Source organism: Phacochoerus africanus, chromosome 15 (assembly GCF_016906955.1).
Source record: "Phacochoerus africanus isolate WHEZ1 chromosome 15, ROS_Pafr_v1, whole genome shotgun sequence".
Lineage (NCBI taxonomy): Eukaryota > Metazoa > Chordata > Mammalia > Artiodactyla > Suidae > Phacochoerus > Phacochoerus africanus.
In genome coordinates, this window is record NC_062558.1 from 89,676,426 (window position 1) to 89,693,371 (window position 16,946).

The 16,946-nt window shown below is 46.5% G+C and overlaps 1 protein-coding gene across 1 annotated transcript in view; it reads right to left on the minus strand.

Moving 5' to 3' along the window:
* FRMPD2 (FERM and PDZ domain containing 2) overlaps window positions 1-13,566 on the minus strand; it is an 86,752-nt gene extending 73,186 nt beyond the window's left edge. Inside the window, exons 1-5 of the mRNA XM_047761810.1 lie at window positions 13,266-13,566; window positions 11,436-11,593; window positions 5,522-5,587; window positions 2,933-3,124; window positions 989-1,121 (exon numbers count right to left, since the gene is read on the minus strand). Of these exons, the coding sequence (XP_047617766.1) occupies window positions 989-1,121; window positions 2,933-3,124; window positions 5,522-5,587; window positions 11,436-11,593; window positions 13,266-13,407 (691 nt within the window). The 5' untranslated portion in view covers window positions 13,408-13,566. The remainder of the gene's footprint in view (window positions 1-988; window positions 1,122-2,932; window positions 3,125-5,521; window positions 5,588-11,435; window positions 11,594-13,265) is intronic.
* Window positions 13,567-16,946: the final 3,380 nt, after the last annotated feature.

Below are 16,946 nucleotides of genomic sequence, written 5' to 3' on the forward strand. Positions count from 1 at the left end.
CTTGACCCTTCTGAGTCTGTTTCCTCGTGTGAAAAATGGAAGTAACAGTTACAAGGGCTGGGGGAGTTTTTAGGGGGAAAGATGAAGCCTAATAACCAAGAGTACTTTGTTACAGGGACCAACAGACAGAAATTTTTTTTTTTTTTTTTTTTCCGCATCAGTGGCATATGGAAGTTCCCAGGCCAGGGACTGAATCCGACCTGTAGCTTCAATCTAGATCACAGCTGTGGCAAGGCCAGATCCTTAAGTCACTGTGCCCCAGCGGGAACACCAACATTCATTTTTTTTTTTTAAATCTCAGATTCAGTTGAAAAGCAGAGAACAGTAGAAGATTAGAAGGTTATTCTAAAAGCCATCCTTCTAACATACCTAGAGCAAAAACTAGAAACTTTACAAATTGCTTTTCCATTCACTCCACTTAAAAATCAATTAAAGGGGAGTTCCCGTCGTGGCGCAGTGGTTAACGAATCCGACTAGGAACCATGAGGTTGCGGGTTCGGTCCCTGCCCTTGTTCAGTGGGTTAACGATCCGGCGTTGCCATGAGCTGTGGTGTAGGTTGCAGACGAGGCTTGGATCCCACGTTGCTGTGGCTCTGGCATAGGCCAGAGGCTACAGCTCCGATTTGACCCCTAGTCTGGGAACCTCCATATGCCGCGGGAGCAGCCCAAGAAACAGCAAAAAGACCAAAAAAAAAAAAACAATTAAAGGAAAATTTTTCTTTCATGTTGTTTGTTTAAGTTTGTTTTTATCACCTTGGACAGTTAAAACTCAAAAAGAGTTTTCATTGGATATAAAGAACTCTGTTAAGTTACATTCCCAATGAAGCTTTCTTTAGGACACAGGCATGTCCTAAGCTCAGCCCCTTCTCTTCAGGGGCTTCCTGGAACAGTGGGTCTTGTGCAGGCTTTCTCTGCCCCAGTGGGGTCAGGAAACAGTAGAGTGAGTACCACCAGCCAACCCAGGGAACGCTCAGGGCATTGCACCCACCTCTGCAAGTATGCAGACACCCCAGGTCCCGCACCGCCCGGGTCTCACAGCTCGCCTGATGCAGCCTGTTCCTGAGCAGATAGCTTCTATCCTGCTGCCCCGATGAGCTTTCTTCCACAGCCCTCCTCTCCACCTGAAGGTCAAGTGCATTGTTCATCTGCATCCCAAGGTCAAGAGGGGATATTTACGTAGGCACATACAGACTAGCTATCAGTTTGAGTCAGTGTGGAAGGGTCTCTCCAACACAGCAGCAACCAGAATGAGTTTCGTACCCACACACCCTAGAGTGATTAACCCACCCACTGCCCCCGCAACACCTGCATACTCAGGCACACCTGAGCCTTTGCTCATGCACCACCTCCACTGGCTAGGGTCTCCCTGAGGAGCTCCCCTGTGCCTCTAAGACCCAGAGCTACGTTCTCCCTACTGCTAAGCCTCACCACCTCTGCCCTCCAGGCTGATATAATGTCCTCTCATTACTTCCCCACATCATTTACTCGCATCCCACCTCTATTACACCACATTATAGCAAGTTTGCTTGCTCGTCTGTCTCCCCCAACTTGAGTGTGTGCGTTATGCACCCTTGTAGCTTTCCTAGTTCAGTGTCCCAGTGAGTGTCAAATAATTGATGGAGATCACTTTTTGATTCCCTGATGGCAATGCTGCAGATCATCACAGTTCCATCAAGGACAATGAAACACCAATGGATGGTAGGCGCCAGTGTCTTTCAAATAAATAGACTGTTCTTTCCCCGTCAAATCCTCAATGAATAGGAGCAATATGCTTATATGCCAAGGGAGAAGGGGTCCAAGAAGGAGGACAGGATGGCAGAGGCATTTTCTGACTGACTATAGGCAGCACTCCTGCCCCCCGCCATCCCCTCCTCTCCAGCCACATGGCCCCTGTGTTAGTCTTGGTCTCAATTCTCCAACCTGCCCCCTGGACAAATGCGGTGTTGCCAACCCAGCACCTCACCCGCCTCACCCAAGTCCCAGTTCTGTCCTGTCTTCAAGGGGGACCAAGGCTAGTGCCATCCCCTGCTCTGGAGCTCCTTGTGGGATCATGCTGGGGCTGTCTCCCCCTGAGACCACCTCCTTACTCGGCTTCTCCCCCATCCTTCCATCACTCCCTCTCCTGGGAGCACACCTCCAATAACTATGCCCATCTCTGGCTTTGTTTCAAGGAAACCCAGCCTAAGCCAAATGCTTGCTATGTGCTAGGGCCCTTGCCAGGCAATGGCAAGTGCACAGGGCAGCAAGTGCACAGGGCAGCAATGGCACAGGGTGACAAGCACAACAAGGGGACTCTGAAGGCACAAGATAGCAGAAAAGAGGGAGCGGCCAGGGACCATGTAGGCACAGTCAGGGAAGGTGTCAAAGAGACTCTTTCAAAGACCCCAAGGGTCTCAGCCACATTAGAAATCTAGGCTCTCCCAAATGTGCTGCCTGGTAGAACTGCAATAACAGGAATGTTCTAGATTGTCCCTGTCCAGCACGGTCCTCACCAGCTATAGGTGGCTACTGAGCACCTAAGTGTGGTATGTGTGACTGAGAACTGAATGTTTTACTTCCTGTCCATGAACTGTACTTAGCTAATTTGTTGGGTTTTGTTTTTGTTTTTGTTTTTGCTTTTTAGGGCCACACCCATGGCATATGGAAGTTCCCAGGCTGGGGGGGTCTAATCAGAGCTGCAGCTGCTGACCTACACCACAGCCATAATGCCAGATTCAAGCCATGTCTGTGTTCCAAACCACAGCTCACGGCAACACTGGATCCTTAACCCACTGTGCAAGGCCAGGGATCGAACCCATGTCCTCATGGATCCCAGTCGGGTTTGTTACTGCTGAGCCACAATGAGAACTCCTAACTTAGCTAATTTGAACTTCAGCAGCCACACCTGGTTAGCAAGCAACCCCTGGGTTGGAAAGCTCAAATCTACACTGACCTCAGAGATGGTGCCCAGGACCAAGCCGACCAGCTGTCTGACGTGGAGACTGGCGGAGGCAGAGTCCACTGCCACTTCTTCCCAATGAATCCGACAAGCTTCCAGGATCGACTGCAGCGGCAGCCGCCGGCTGGGCTGGTCCTCGCACATGGTCAGCAGAATGGAGTGGAGAGGCTCTCGGAGCTGCAGGGGCTGGAGAGCAGGGCAGTGGCATGAGAAGCCTGCAGAGCCATGGCCACTGAGGCTAGTGCCCTGTCAGGTTTCTGTGGGGACCACTGAGGACAGATGCTCTCATGAACTAGGCAGGTGCCCACTCTTTCTGCAGAGTTTAGGGCGGAACACACAATATATCACTGAGGCCACAAAATGCAGAGCCATTATCTCTGCACCTGCTATATGTACTTTGCTGCTTTCTAATCTGGAATGCCCTTTAGCGCCGGGGGAGCCCAAACGTGGGCTTGGAAACACAGGTCCTTGATAAAATAGACTTCCACCTGTGCCAAGCACCCAGCTCAAACCAGGATCAGCCTTTAACTCACATTCACCTGGGCACCTGTCATTTTCTCAAATTATTTAGGTGGGTCTCCCTGGGACCTTTTCCCCTAGAATGTGAGCTCCAAGAGCACAAAGACTGTAGCTTTTTCACTTTGGAATCTCTAGGGGTCAGCATAAGGTTCATAATTGCTGGATGAACTGTATGTCACATGTACACATCAAGCAAAAGAAAAAATAGGTATTTTATTAAATGCTTCCCTCTGCTTTTAAATGGCCACCATTTATACAGGGGAGGTCTCAAATGCAGACCCACAATCAGGCATTTTCTCATGCCCACCACTACTGCAAGCCATTTTGCAGATGAAGGTTGCACTGCCGTTTCCTGCCATGTAACACTAGGTGTGAATTCTTATCTTCATATGTAACCAGGCTACTGAGTCCTGCCCTCACAGAGCACATCAGAGAGCCTCTTCTGTGCCTGGGACAGCACAGCTACTTGAGATTTAAGGTGGGAGACAGTCCCTGCCTTCAAGAGGTGCACAATCTAATAAGAAAGACACTTCAAGAGACAAGGACATTGCAGGGTGATAAGGAGTCTGGTCTTAGGAAGTACAGGACATGGTCAAAACACAGAGAAAGGGGCCTAGCCCAGCCTGGGGAGGGAGGAAGGAGCTGGGGAAAGAACTTGAACTAAATCTCAAAAGGCACATTGGGGTTGACCAGGAGAAAGGTAGGCAAGTGAGCCACAGATGGAGGGAGCTGTGTGGGCAAAGGCTGGCATGTGTCTGGAAGGAAGGGGGCTGTGGGCAGGACCAGGCCCAGGGCAAAGGGACCATGCAGGGCCCCTTGTTCAACTTGTTAAGAACTTGAACACAGAGCATTAAATCAAGTGTGGGGCCCTTGTAAGTTCAGAGCCCTGTGCTGTTACACAGGCCACACAGCCAGCCCTGATGATGGCAGATTACCAGAGAGGAACCAGGGCCACAAGTAGGACCAGTTCTGGTCTCCGGGTGTGTCCTGCTGAGAAGTGGAACACAACCCTGTGGGGAGTGGGGGGGCTGTCAAAGATTCCACAGGAGAAGGATGCAACCAGTGTTTTAGAAAGAACACTGGAAGCACTGGGATATCGAATTGGAGGGAGCAAAGAGGAGACGGAAGGAAGGGACAGAAGGAGGGAGGAAAGAAAGAAAGCCAACAGGCTGGGCAAAGTTTTCCAGCATGTGTTCTTGTTACACTGGTTCCTGTGGAATTTTTACAGTGTCAGATGAAAATTTACACAGGTGTGCACACACACACATGCATTCTGTAGCCAAAAATTTTTGTAAAAAGCTATGATAAAGTGTAAAATTTCTGCACTTTCAATTTCAGCCTTTTCAGCCTTTAATAAACTACTCAGAAAAACCTTTAAGAAGGCATTGTAGGGAACTTTGCCCCACATCGAGTGAGCACAGAACCCTTTTTCAGGGAAGCACCTCACTTTAGGAAGGGCTGCTTTAAAGCCCGTTTTATAAACCGGTATCTTCAGTATCTGTAAAATCCTCCAGCTTCCTACTTCCTTTGGCCTAGAGTGACAAATAGGTCTTATCTTTTTTTTTTTTTCTGTTTTTTTAGGGCTGCACGAATGACACATGGAAGTTCCCAGACTGGGGGTCGAATCACAGCTACAGCTGCCGGCCTACATCACAGCCACAGCAATCCAGGATCTGAGTCATGTCTGTGACCTACACCACAGCTCAAGGCAACACTGGATCTCCGACCCACTGAGGGAGGCCAGGGTTCGAACCTAGGTCCTCATGGATCCTAGTTAGATTGTTTTGGATGCGCCACAACAGGAACTCCCAAATAAGTCTTATCTTGCTTGGCAATCCCAAATTGTGGCCACCTGGAGTGTCATGTTGAGTAGGATCCTAGGTTTTGGACTCAGCAAGAGCAGTTCTTTAATTAATTGGCAATCCTTCCTAATCTAGGAGGACAGAGTGGTGGCCCATAGCTCAACAGATGTGGTCCTTGCCTTGGGGAGGAAAAAAAAAAAAAAAAACTAAATAAATCCAAAGACATGACCTGGCAAGGACTTTGAGTATCTGGTTCACAGACCTGATTTGGTGGAACATGAAACCCTGCTGACCAGTAGAGGGTCATTCCCAGAGAATAGACGTGCATCTGCCCAAGAAAAAAAGCACATGATTAGATTTGTTGTCTCTGTTATTCCGTGATCCTATAAACAGAACTCACTTCACTTCCATGTATGACAGACACCGTTGGCTAGTTAGCCCAACAAGCATTTGCAATTCCCTTAAACTTTGCAGGTCCTACTCTAGAGGCTGAAAGCCTCAGTGACCATGACACTCTGTTTTTGTGAAAGATGTGAAGTATGTCAGGGAGCTTCTGAGAAAGTTTGTTCATTACTGTCTATAGGAACACATGTGGCTGGTCCCATCCTTTCCCCCTTGTTTCTATCTTGAACAATGATGTGATGTATAGAATCATGGCAGCCATATTATGACCATGAGGCCACAAGCATAAAGACAAAAAAGCAAGAGATAAGAAAGGTAAAATGACAATACATAGCCTGGATTCTTGATGACATTTACTAAGCTGCTAATCAATTCTCTGGACTTCTTGTTAAGCAAATGATAAATATATCTGTGGTTCTGGAGGCTATATTTTAAGCTTTCTGTTTCTAGTAGCCAAAGCCATCTCTACATGACACACTGGTTCAGCTTGACAAAATATATATATATATATATATATATATGTTGTCAGAAATCAATGTAGTATATTGGAAGAGCATTATCTGAGTTCTTCAAGTCTCAGTTTTCTCATCTTTAAAGTATTCTGCCTGAAAACGTCTGAGAATTGAGTAAAAAGTACCCGGAGATGGTATAATAGTAACCATAATTTTTTGTTATTATTGGACAGAGAGCACTTATAACAGACCAAGCCTTGTTCTAAATCTTTTACTTATAGTAGCTTATTTAGTCCTCACCACAATTCTGTGAGGTAGATAGTGTCTCCATTTCACAGAGGAGGAAACAAAAGTGAAGACAAGTTAGGGAATTTGCCCAAATAAGACCTGAAGCCTAAACTTGAACCCAGGCACCAGAGCCCTTGCCTAGAGCCATTTGGCTATGTCACCTCTGGATCATACTAAGTACTCAATAAATTATTATTATTATTATTATTATTAGGCTCCTATTATAACTGACAAGGCACATTTCCCTTAAGAGCTCTCTTTTCATGAAATGATTTCTGGAATCTTGAAAGGGAGACATTGAATTCACAAAACATGGTATGTAAAAACACACTGCTACTCTAGCAATCTACTGAGATTAATACAAGTAGGTTCAGTTTTGGTTTTTACATTTTTAGGTCAAGGACACTTGTCGAATGTCACATGTGTCACACGTGTTCCCTTCTTGGCCTGAAATTGCACCCCTAAACCAGTCGACCTCTCCCCTGATGTGACTAGACACCTGCAGGGCAGGTCACCAGCTACACCCTCATCTCCAGAGAACTGACCCTGAGAATGGCTGCCTGAGCACCACCAGAGGCACTGCCCACACCTGGGAACATAAAGTATTCTAGGGCAAGCCCTAAGGCTGCAATGACAAGCCTCATCCCAAATCCAGCCCACTGGAAGTCACTGCCCTGGAGAAGGGTGCTGTGAAGGATTCTGAAAGCAACTCCTGGCTCCGTGGGAAAGAATATCATAATCAATTGGTAATGTCTGCCACAAGCCTGGGATGGGCTGATGGGGGCATGAGAGACTTGTCGTTAGGGACCTGCCCACACTTTCCTCCTACCTGGGATTAACAATCCAAGCAGCAGGGTAACAACTCAGTGTGCTCGTTAGAGGTGAATATTAGCCTGGGGAGAGGAGTCAGTGTACACTCTTCTGACCTCAGAACAGAACCCAGGGCTGTGGGAGGACTCTGAGCACAGCCTCTCCTGAGACCAGTTTCCTGATTGCTCATCCATTTCCCACACGACCTGAGCCAAGTTGGATGAAGAAAAGAGATTGTCCTCACTAATTGTTAGAGAAATGCAAATCGAAACTACAGTGAGGTACCACTTCACACCAGTCAGAATGGCCATGTTTAGTAAGTCTACAAATAACAAATGCTGGAGAGGGTGTGGGAAAAAGGGTACCCTCCTTCACTGTTGGTGGAAATGTCAATTGGTACAACCACTATGGAAAACAGTATGGAGGTACCTCAGAAAACTAAATATAGAGCTACTGTATGACCCAGCAATCCCATTCCTAGGCATATATCTAGACAAAACTTTCATTGAAAAGATACCTGCACCGCTATGTTCACTGCAGCACTATTCACAATAGCCAAGCCATGGGAACAACCTAAATGTCCATCAACAGATGAATGGGTTAAGAAGATGTGGTACATATACACAGTAGAATACTATTCAGCCATAAAAAGAGCAAAATAATAGCATTTGCAGCAACATGGATGAAACTAGAGTCTCATGTTAAGTGAGGTAAGTCAGAAAGAGAAGACAAATACCATATGATATCACTTACATCTGGAATCTAAAATATGGCACAAATGAACCTATCTACAGAAAAGAAACAAACTCATGGACATGAAGAACAGACTTATGGTTGCTGAGGGCGAGGAGGAGAGAATGGGAGGGACTGAAGGTTTGGGGTTAGTAGATGCAAACTATAGCATTCGAAGTGAATAAGCCAGGAGAGCCTGCTGTACAGCACAGGAAATTATATCTAATCACTTGCGATGGAACATGATGGAGGATAACGTGAGAAAAAGAATGTATATACATATGTATAACTTAGTCACTTTGCTTTACAGCAGAAAGGAACAGAACATTGTAAATCAACTATAATAATAATATAGGAGTTCCCATCATGGCTCAGGGGTTAACGAATCTGACTAGGAACCATGAGGTTGCGGGCTCGATCCTGACCTTGCTCAGTGGGTTAAGGATCCGGCGTTGCTGTGAGCTGTGGTGTAGGTCTCAGATGAGGCTCAGATCCCCCATTGCTGTGGCTGTGGTGTAGGCCAGTGGCTACAGCTCTGATGAGACCCCCTAGCCTGGGAACCTCCATATGCCGTGGGAGCAGCCCTAGAAAAGGCAAAAAACCAATAATAATAATAATAATATAAAAAAAAACTTTAAAAACAAAAAGAGAGGAGACTGAGATGAAAGGAGGAGAATAGCAGTTAACAGAACTAAGTGGTAGGGATGCTGTAAGAGAGAGAACGGCCAGGTGACCCTGCCTCCCAGCCTAGTAAACAGGGATGAAGGCCAGTAGCTTCTGCCCCTTAAGCCACATTCCCCAATGCCATGGATGGAGAATTAAGCCACCAACAAAACTGGCTCTTTGGTCCATTCAGGCCTCAGCCCCTTGCCCACACTGATCCTCTCCCAGCTCAAACTCACCCTTCTCTTCCTGGCCCAGACTCTCAGAACACCCCTCCCTAGCCCTCACTTGGCCTAATCCTGTAGCCTTGGCACTCTGGGAGCCCTCCCTCCTCTCCATGGAGGAACAAGAGCAGAGCGAGGAGGATGTTCTTCTCCAGCTCAGCTCAGCTCAGCTCTAGGAAGCTCTGAACAAAGGCCCAACTAGGGAGTGCCTATTCTGGCTCAGCAGGTTAAGAACCTAACTAGTATCCATGAGGATGTGGGTTCAATCCCTGGTCTTGCTCAGTGGGTTAAGGATCCAGCATGGCCGTGAACTGTGGTGTAGTGGCAGATGTGGCTCAGATCCCGAGTTGCTGTGGCTGTGAGGTAGGCCAGCAGCTGTAGCTCCAATTAGACCCCTAGCCTGGGAACTTCCATGTGCAGCAGGTGCTGCTACAAGAAGAAGAAGAAAAAGGAGGGACTAGACCTTCACAAGACACTCAGTGGAGGTCAAGCTGCAGTCAGGAAGGTGATCTCTGTTCCTCACCAGTGAGTGTTGGGAGGGATGAGGAAGGACCCCAGGAGCACTCAAGATCTGTCTTAGCTCAGGTCCCCGAGAAAGCAGAGCCTGAAGCAAGGATTAAATGCTGACACTTCATTTAGGAACAGCAAGCGCAGGGCAGCAAGGGTGAGGAGAAACGTGGATAGGAGGCAAGCACATGCTGGTTACTTCCTTGTTTAAGCCACAAATCACAGCAGGAAGCACAGCAGACAGAGCCTCTGCACTGAGAATTTCTCTGAGAAGGCTTTCAAGACTTGCCTAAAAACAGTTCATGAAGAAGGAAAAGCAGGGATAATTTATCTTTTCAGTCTCCTCCCATCTCCTGCTTCCCACTGGCCGCAATTCATCCCATAGGAAACCTACACTTTCATCAGCAGGCCCCTCTAGTTGTTGCTCAGAAAGTCAGATCCCAGAGCTCTGGATGTGTCATCTTAGCTGAGTCCAGAGTGCTGGAGGCAACTTGGTCTGGATGGAGCGTCACCCAAGAGACCCAAAAAGTGGGAATCTTTTTTTTTTTTTTGTCTCTTTGTCTTTTTTGTTGTTGTTGTTGTTGCTATTCTTGAGCCGCTCCCGCGGCATATGGAGGTTCCCAGGCTAGGGGTTGAATTGGAGCTGTAGCCACCGGCCTACACCAGAGCCACAGCAACTTGGGATCTGAGCCGCGTCTGCAACCTACACCACAGCTCACGGCAACGCCGGATCCTTAACCCACTGAGCAAGGTCAGGATCGAGCCCGCAACCTCATGATTCCTAGTCAGACTCGTTAACCACTGCGCCATGACGGGAACTCCAAAAAGTGGGAATCTTAAAGGCACTCAAGTCTGTGTCCAACACAGGAGGCCAGGGATCCACCCCCTGGAGTGCTGGGGAGACTGCCAGTGGGGTGATGGAGCCCTGACAACTGCAACGGTGACACTCATGTTTTCACTGCTGTGATCTGACTTGGAGACAAACTAGCCAGACATGTGCCCAGACAAGCCAAACCTGGAAGCCACTGAGGCCCTCTTCTCTGAGTCCAAAGAAAAAGTAGCTCCTGGAGTTCCCGTCATGACTCAGTGGTTAATGAACCCAACTAGCATCCATGAGGATGTTTAACCCTCACAGACACAGCTCGGATCCTGAGTTGCTGTGGTTGCAGCGTATGCCAGCAGCTACAGGTCCAATTGGATCCCTTGCCTGGGAGCCTCCATATGCTGCAGGAGCAGCCCTCAAAAGACAAAAAAAAAAAAAAAAAAAAAGCTCCCATTCCCTGATGCCTCCTGAGAGGAGTGGAATTTCCAGATCTGTAATTTTCCCATGAAAAGGGAAGGAACTTGTGGATTAAACACCCACTATAGCCTGTCCGGCACAGTGTGCCTAGTGGATATCATTCTTTCCTTAGAATTGCTTCTGTTTAAAATTAAAAATAATGTTGAGCCAGAACCTTTTGCTATTCAGAAGCAAAACACATCCATGGCACTAGTGATGAAAAAATAATCACTGCAGACATGTATTTTTCAAACTCTGTGTGGTGTGTGTGTGCATACACAACTAGGATCACATTGCACATGCATGTACTTAACTTCTTTAAGTCGTTAAGTAAGTTTCTACAGCCTCCTTTTAGAGCTGTTTTGTTCCATGTGCACTCTCACTGGATATTAAACTTGTTTCCAGTCTATCACTAATGTCAACCCTACAGTAATAAACGTTGCTGCAGCTAAATCAATCTTTACTCATGCCTTGGGATACATTCCATCTGAAGATTTGTTGAGTCCTTTTTAGGGTTTTTGTCACATTTTGCCAGACCATTTACCTACAGCTTTTCCAGCACTTCATTTTGAATATTTATAAGAAGCTGATAGATAGGTCATATTAATCCCATTTCAACATACATAGAACTTGAGGCTCAGAGAAGCTCATCTGTCCTCATATAAGAGCTAATAAGTTGTTGGCAAGAAAGCCTAGGGATAAAATTCTTTAAACCCATTATGCTTCAGTGTTCCTCGGGGCTGAACTGGGGATGATGGAAGACCAGGTCTTTCCCAGAGGACAGGTGCAGGAGTGCTTCAGAGATATCACGTGCCTTACCTGAGATGCATCAGGTCGCTCATCGTCGCTCTGTCCCTGTAGCAGTTCAGGGGCCTTGAAAGGAGTAGCCTCTATATGAGAAATATGGTCCTGGAAGGAAAGACTTCCAGCCGCAGAAAGCAAGGCTGACCAGGGGCAGACCACATAGTCCGAGGAATCTGAAAACAAGGCAGTGATGGGCATGTAAAGATAGGGCCACCATCTGAAGGGTCATCTTTGGGGGACTGTGCCCAGAAGGTGCCTTGCAGAACCCCTTCTGGGATGGATAGTGAGCATGGCCCTAGGAAATACAGAAGTGAAGGATTTCAACCCTGACACATGCAGGCACAGGAGCATATGTCACAGAAGGTGGCTGCAGCAGTGGCTGGGAAACTAGAAGCTGCATCCAAATTCACAGGTGGCCCAAGAGTCTCAAGGGAAAAGGTAAAGAAAGATCAGGTCCATCTGGACATTAGCACAAGTCCGAGTTCTCTGGAGCCAAGTCAGGGACCAAGGCAGCTGGTCTTCTGAACATACTTTCGCTGTTCACCAGAACCTCCGGGGCGGGAAAGAGGGAGTGAAGACTCAGGAAGAAGAAGCAAGTGAAGGTACAGGTGCGAGGCCTCCCTTCATCTCCCCACACCAAGGGCGCCTCACCCTGACTGCGCATGTATGATCTCCTGCATGGGCCACCTCCACCACGAGCTGGCAGGCCCCAAGCACATGTGACTTCCAAGTTGACATCTGAGCTAGGGCACTCAATATTCCAGTTGTCAATTTAATGCCTCGAAGCTCCAGATCCGAAGCTCCAAATTCATCTTTCAATACGAGCTCCCTCCCTTAAGCATCCCTTTTACAGTGAGCGCGATGCGCAGCTTTCTCAGTAGAGGGCGCTAGAAAGACATTGCGAGAGGCGGGCTCTCCAGCTGTTTCTGGGGGCTCAGCGTGTGTCCGTGACTGAGAGTGACTCTCTGCTCCTACACACACCCTGGAGGCGCGGTCTCTAGGACACACCTCTGCCCAGCCTTGTCAAGTAATCACCTTCTCCCGACCCCGTCTGTCTACACGGACGCTGCGGGCTCCAGGCCTCCTGCTGGCACTAGCTCCCCTGGCTTTGGCTCACCCAGCCCAGAAAGTCACCCTGCCCCTATCTGTGATCGGTGATCGCCTGTGTCTCGCTTGTCAAGTGACTGCAGACACCTATGGCCCGGCAAAGCAGAGAACTTGGCCATCATCGTGGGCTGCAAGCACAACTCCTACAGCAGATCTGAAGCCCAGCCTGGAGAGGGGGCCTCGCTTGAAGTTTGTCCTTCACTGGGTACTGCCCTCACTCCTATGGGGCCAAGTTTGAGTTTTCTCATACCTGACAGTTACTCTTCTATCAGAGTTTAATAGTTCTTTATATTAACTTCCCTTGTTTAGACTACCGACTGTGTGGGTTCTGTTCCCTGATGGGACACTAGCTGCTGCAGCATCTGGCAGAGAAACATGTGGGGGTGTAAGCCCTCTCAGTGGCTACCCCTGCCAGAAACGACCCCAGTTTCTGGTTCTGCCCAGACTGCCCAGGTGTTGGGAGAGGCCCACAGAGCTGCACCTGCTCTCTCCTAGACATTATGCCTAGGAAAGCTGCAATATCAAGGCAAAGGAGGACATTCTTTCAACTCTGCCTCATTCCATGGGTCCGAGAGTCAGAATTCCCTTCCCAGAGCAGCTTGGCAGGTGGGTGTCCTTTGCCTACTCTTTCTAATACCTCGGACTAATGACAGATCAATACGCAGCACCCAGAAGTGTGTTTGGCAAGTTTCACATTCAACGCCCTGTAACTCAGCCGCCCCAGACACACTGTCTTACCAACACGAAGGTCTTCTAGGAGCCTCTCAGCAGCCAGGGACAAGAGGGACCAGATTTCCTCTTCAGACAGAACTTCACCCCGGACCTGCAGGGCACTGGCCAGAGTCACAGAGGCCGCGCTCATGCCTGCAAAGATATGCATGTGTCAGAGTTCTTGTGATGTCCTGGAGCACGTCTGGGTCAGCACTCGCCACGCCAGCCCAGGCATGGTCCAGCCCCCTCTGCAGCGTGCACCCCTCCCACAAGACTGGGCCCAGGGCCAGGCAGACAGGAGAAACTAAAGAAATGTGGGCTGGCTGGGCTCGAGTGGTTCTCAGTGAATGAGCACATAAATAAATAAATAACCCCCTAGTTAAGTTAATAAATGAATGAATGAACAAAAGAACCAGGAGAAGGGCTCCCTCTGAGCTGGGCATGTGCTGTCACAGAAAGCTTCCTTGATTGGGGAATGTCTCTTGCCTTCTCTCCTCTCTGGGAAAGTCTGGGAAAGTGAGTTAACAACCTTTTTTGCCTTCAATGCATGATTCATGTCTTTCCCTCTCTGGCTGCCACATGCAGAGTTGGATTTGGTGCCAGCACCAGCCCTGTCTCTAATGATGGGCAACACCTGCCTGAAGGGCGAGAATTGCTAGAAGGAATACAGTAAGGCTGTGTTTTGAAAAGGCACAGACTCACAGGAATGCACGGGACTGATTTGCTGGAGGAGGAGGTGAAAAAAGCTGGTCTTCACTTCCCTCTCTTCTTAGAACCGCTCCCTTAAACTAAAATGACATTTAAATGTCTGTCCCACTGACAAAGCTGCCACTCACTAATCACCAGTGTGGAGAGCCCCAGGTGCGGTGGCAGCACGAAGAGGCCAGGCAGGCTTTTCCTAATCCATTTACGTCACTGATCTTTTCTCTAGCCAGACCTCAGAAGGCGGGTGTGCTGAGCTGGGGGCAGGGTGGGGAGCAAATCATGGACTCGCCATCTCTACATCCAATGTGCTAATCCAAGCTCTCAACCCACCAGCTCCGCATGTCCCTACATCTGCCTCTAGGACCAGCCTCAGGAAGGGAGAGAGATTCCCAAGAAAAGGAGCCTGGCTCTTCTATCTACCCCCTGGGGGTGGGAAGGGTGCTGTAGCAAGACCTAGATGGAGGCTTTCTATGTGAGATGTTATTCATCGCAAGGAGTCTGTAGGGAGGGGCTTTTGATCCCATTTACTGGCAGGAGAGCAGTCCAAGGGAAGCCAGATAAAAAATGATGGAATCAAAGCTGAAATGCAGGCCCTCAATTGTCTTTCTTTTCTTTTTCTCCCTCCTACTTCTTTTTTTGAAACTTTTCTTGAGTCTAATGAAGCAGGTATTCTCATTCTGCCACATTTTTCTAAATCCTTATAACCACAATGAAAGGTAGATTAGCAAAAAAAAAAAAAAAAAAAGAACGAAAAAACAATGGGATGAGATTATGATTCTCAAACAGGAAATAAAATCTCTGACTCTCAAAGTAAAATATCCCACAAAAATATGAAATGTTTTTTTCCAGTACTTTGTGACTAGAAAAAAAAAATTGCATGAAAATTAGCAAGGCTGATATAGACTATAGCAAGCCTGGTAAGACCACCATTTCAAGATAGTAACTCAAGGGAGGAAGGACAGTTTTCAACAAATAGCATTGGATCCATCATTAAAAAAAAATCACACCTTATACAAAAATTAACTCAATATGGATTTAGATTAATGTAGAACACAAAACTATAAGTTTTAAAAATAATAGGAGACAATATTTGGGATCTAGAACTAGGCAATGGGTTCTTAGACTTATCACCAAAGACAAAAGCATATAAAAGAAAAATCTGATAAATTGGACCTCATCAAAATTAAAAACTTTTGCTCCCAGAAAGGTGCTATTAAGAGGATGAAACAACAAGCTAAAGGCTGAGAGGAAATATTTGAAAATGACATATCTGACAAAATATACATAGAGTATTTATAAAGAACTCTCAAAATTGATCAATTAGAAAACAAACCATCCAATTATAAAATAGGCAAAAGACATGAAGAGACATGGCACCAAAAAGAATATACAGATGATGGAGTTCCCGTCGTGGCGCAGTGGTTAACGAATCTGACTAGGAACCATGAGGTTTTGGGTTCGGTCCCTGCCCTTGCTCAGTGGGTTGAGGATCTGGCGTTGCCGTGAGCTGTGGTGTAGGTCACACACACGGCTTGGATCCTGCGTTGCTGTCGCTCTGGAGTAGGCTGACAGCTACAGCTCCGATTCGACTCCTAGACTGGGAACCTCCATATGCCGCAGGAGCAGCCCAAGAAATGGCAAAAAAAAAGACAAAAAAATAAGTAAATAAATAAAATAATATCATAACATATTTTAAAAAATGAATATACAGATGAAGAAGAACAATGTTCAACATTACTACCCACTAGAGAAATGCAAATTAAAATAATGATTAGATGTTACTAAACACCTATCAGAGTGACTAAAATAAAAAATTGTGAAATACCAAATGTTGGTGAAGATGCAGAGAAATTAGGTTACTCACTCACACATTGCTGATGGGAATGTGAAATAGTATGGCTAACTTGTAAAGCAGTTTGGAAGTTTCTTACAAAACTAAATAAGTAATTACCATTCAACCTGACAATTGCACTTTTGAGAATTTATCCCAAAGATAAATATATTTACATTAATACATGAATGTTCATAGCAGCTTTATTTGTAATGGCCCCAAACTGGAAAGAATCCAGATGACCTTCAACAGATGAGTGATTAAGAAAACTGGGGTACCATGGCATACTATTCAGCAATTAAAAAGAATGAACTGTCAATACATACATCTTGGATGAATTTCCAGAGAATTTACACTGAGTGAAAGAAAGCCAGTCTCAAAGGTTATATATTGTATGACTCCATTTATATAAAATTCTTGAAATGACAAAATGATAGAAATGGAAAACAAATTAGTGGCTGCCAGAGCTTATAGATGGGAGGAAGAAAGATGGGTGTGGTTTTAATAGGGCAACAGACATTAGATGGAATCCTTGTGATGACAGAACTGTTCTACATCTGTTTTTTTGGCCCCATCTGTGGCACATGGAGGTTCTCTGGCCGGGAATTGAACTTGTGCCACAACATCGACCCAAGCGACTGCAGTGACAATCCTGGATCCTTAACCCACTGCACCCCCAAGAGAACTCCAGAAGTGTTCCATATTTAACTTTGATGATGTATCCACAAACTACACATGCAATAAAATTACATGAAACTAAATGCTCATGCACACACACACACACACACACACACACCAGTGAATGCAAGTGTATAAGTGTTGGGAAGTCACAACCAAATCTGCCATTGCATCTATGCCATTTTTGTGGTTGTATTTTACTATAGTTTTGCTAGATGTGATAATTGAAGGAGACTAGGTAAAGTGTACATGGGATCACTCTGTATTATTTTTCACAACTGTATGTGAATCTACAACTATCTCAAAATTATAAAGCTCAGTTAAAAAAACACAATGAGATATTTTGTGTCAATTAAATTGAGAAGAATAAGAGATCTGGTACCACCATTTGGCAAATCTGGAACTAAGTAAGACTCTCCTTTGCTGCAGGTGAGATTGTAAACTGGTCCAACAAACCACCCATTTACTAGTGTGAACTAATACATGTGAACATG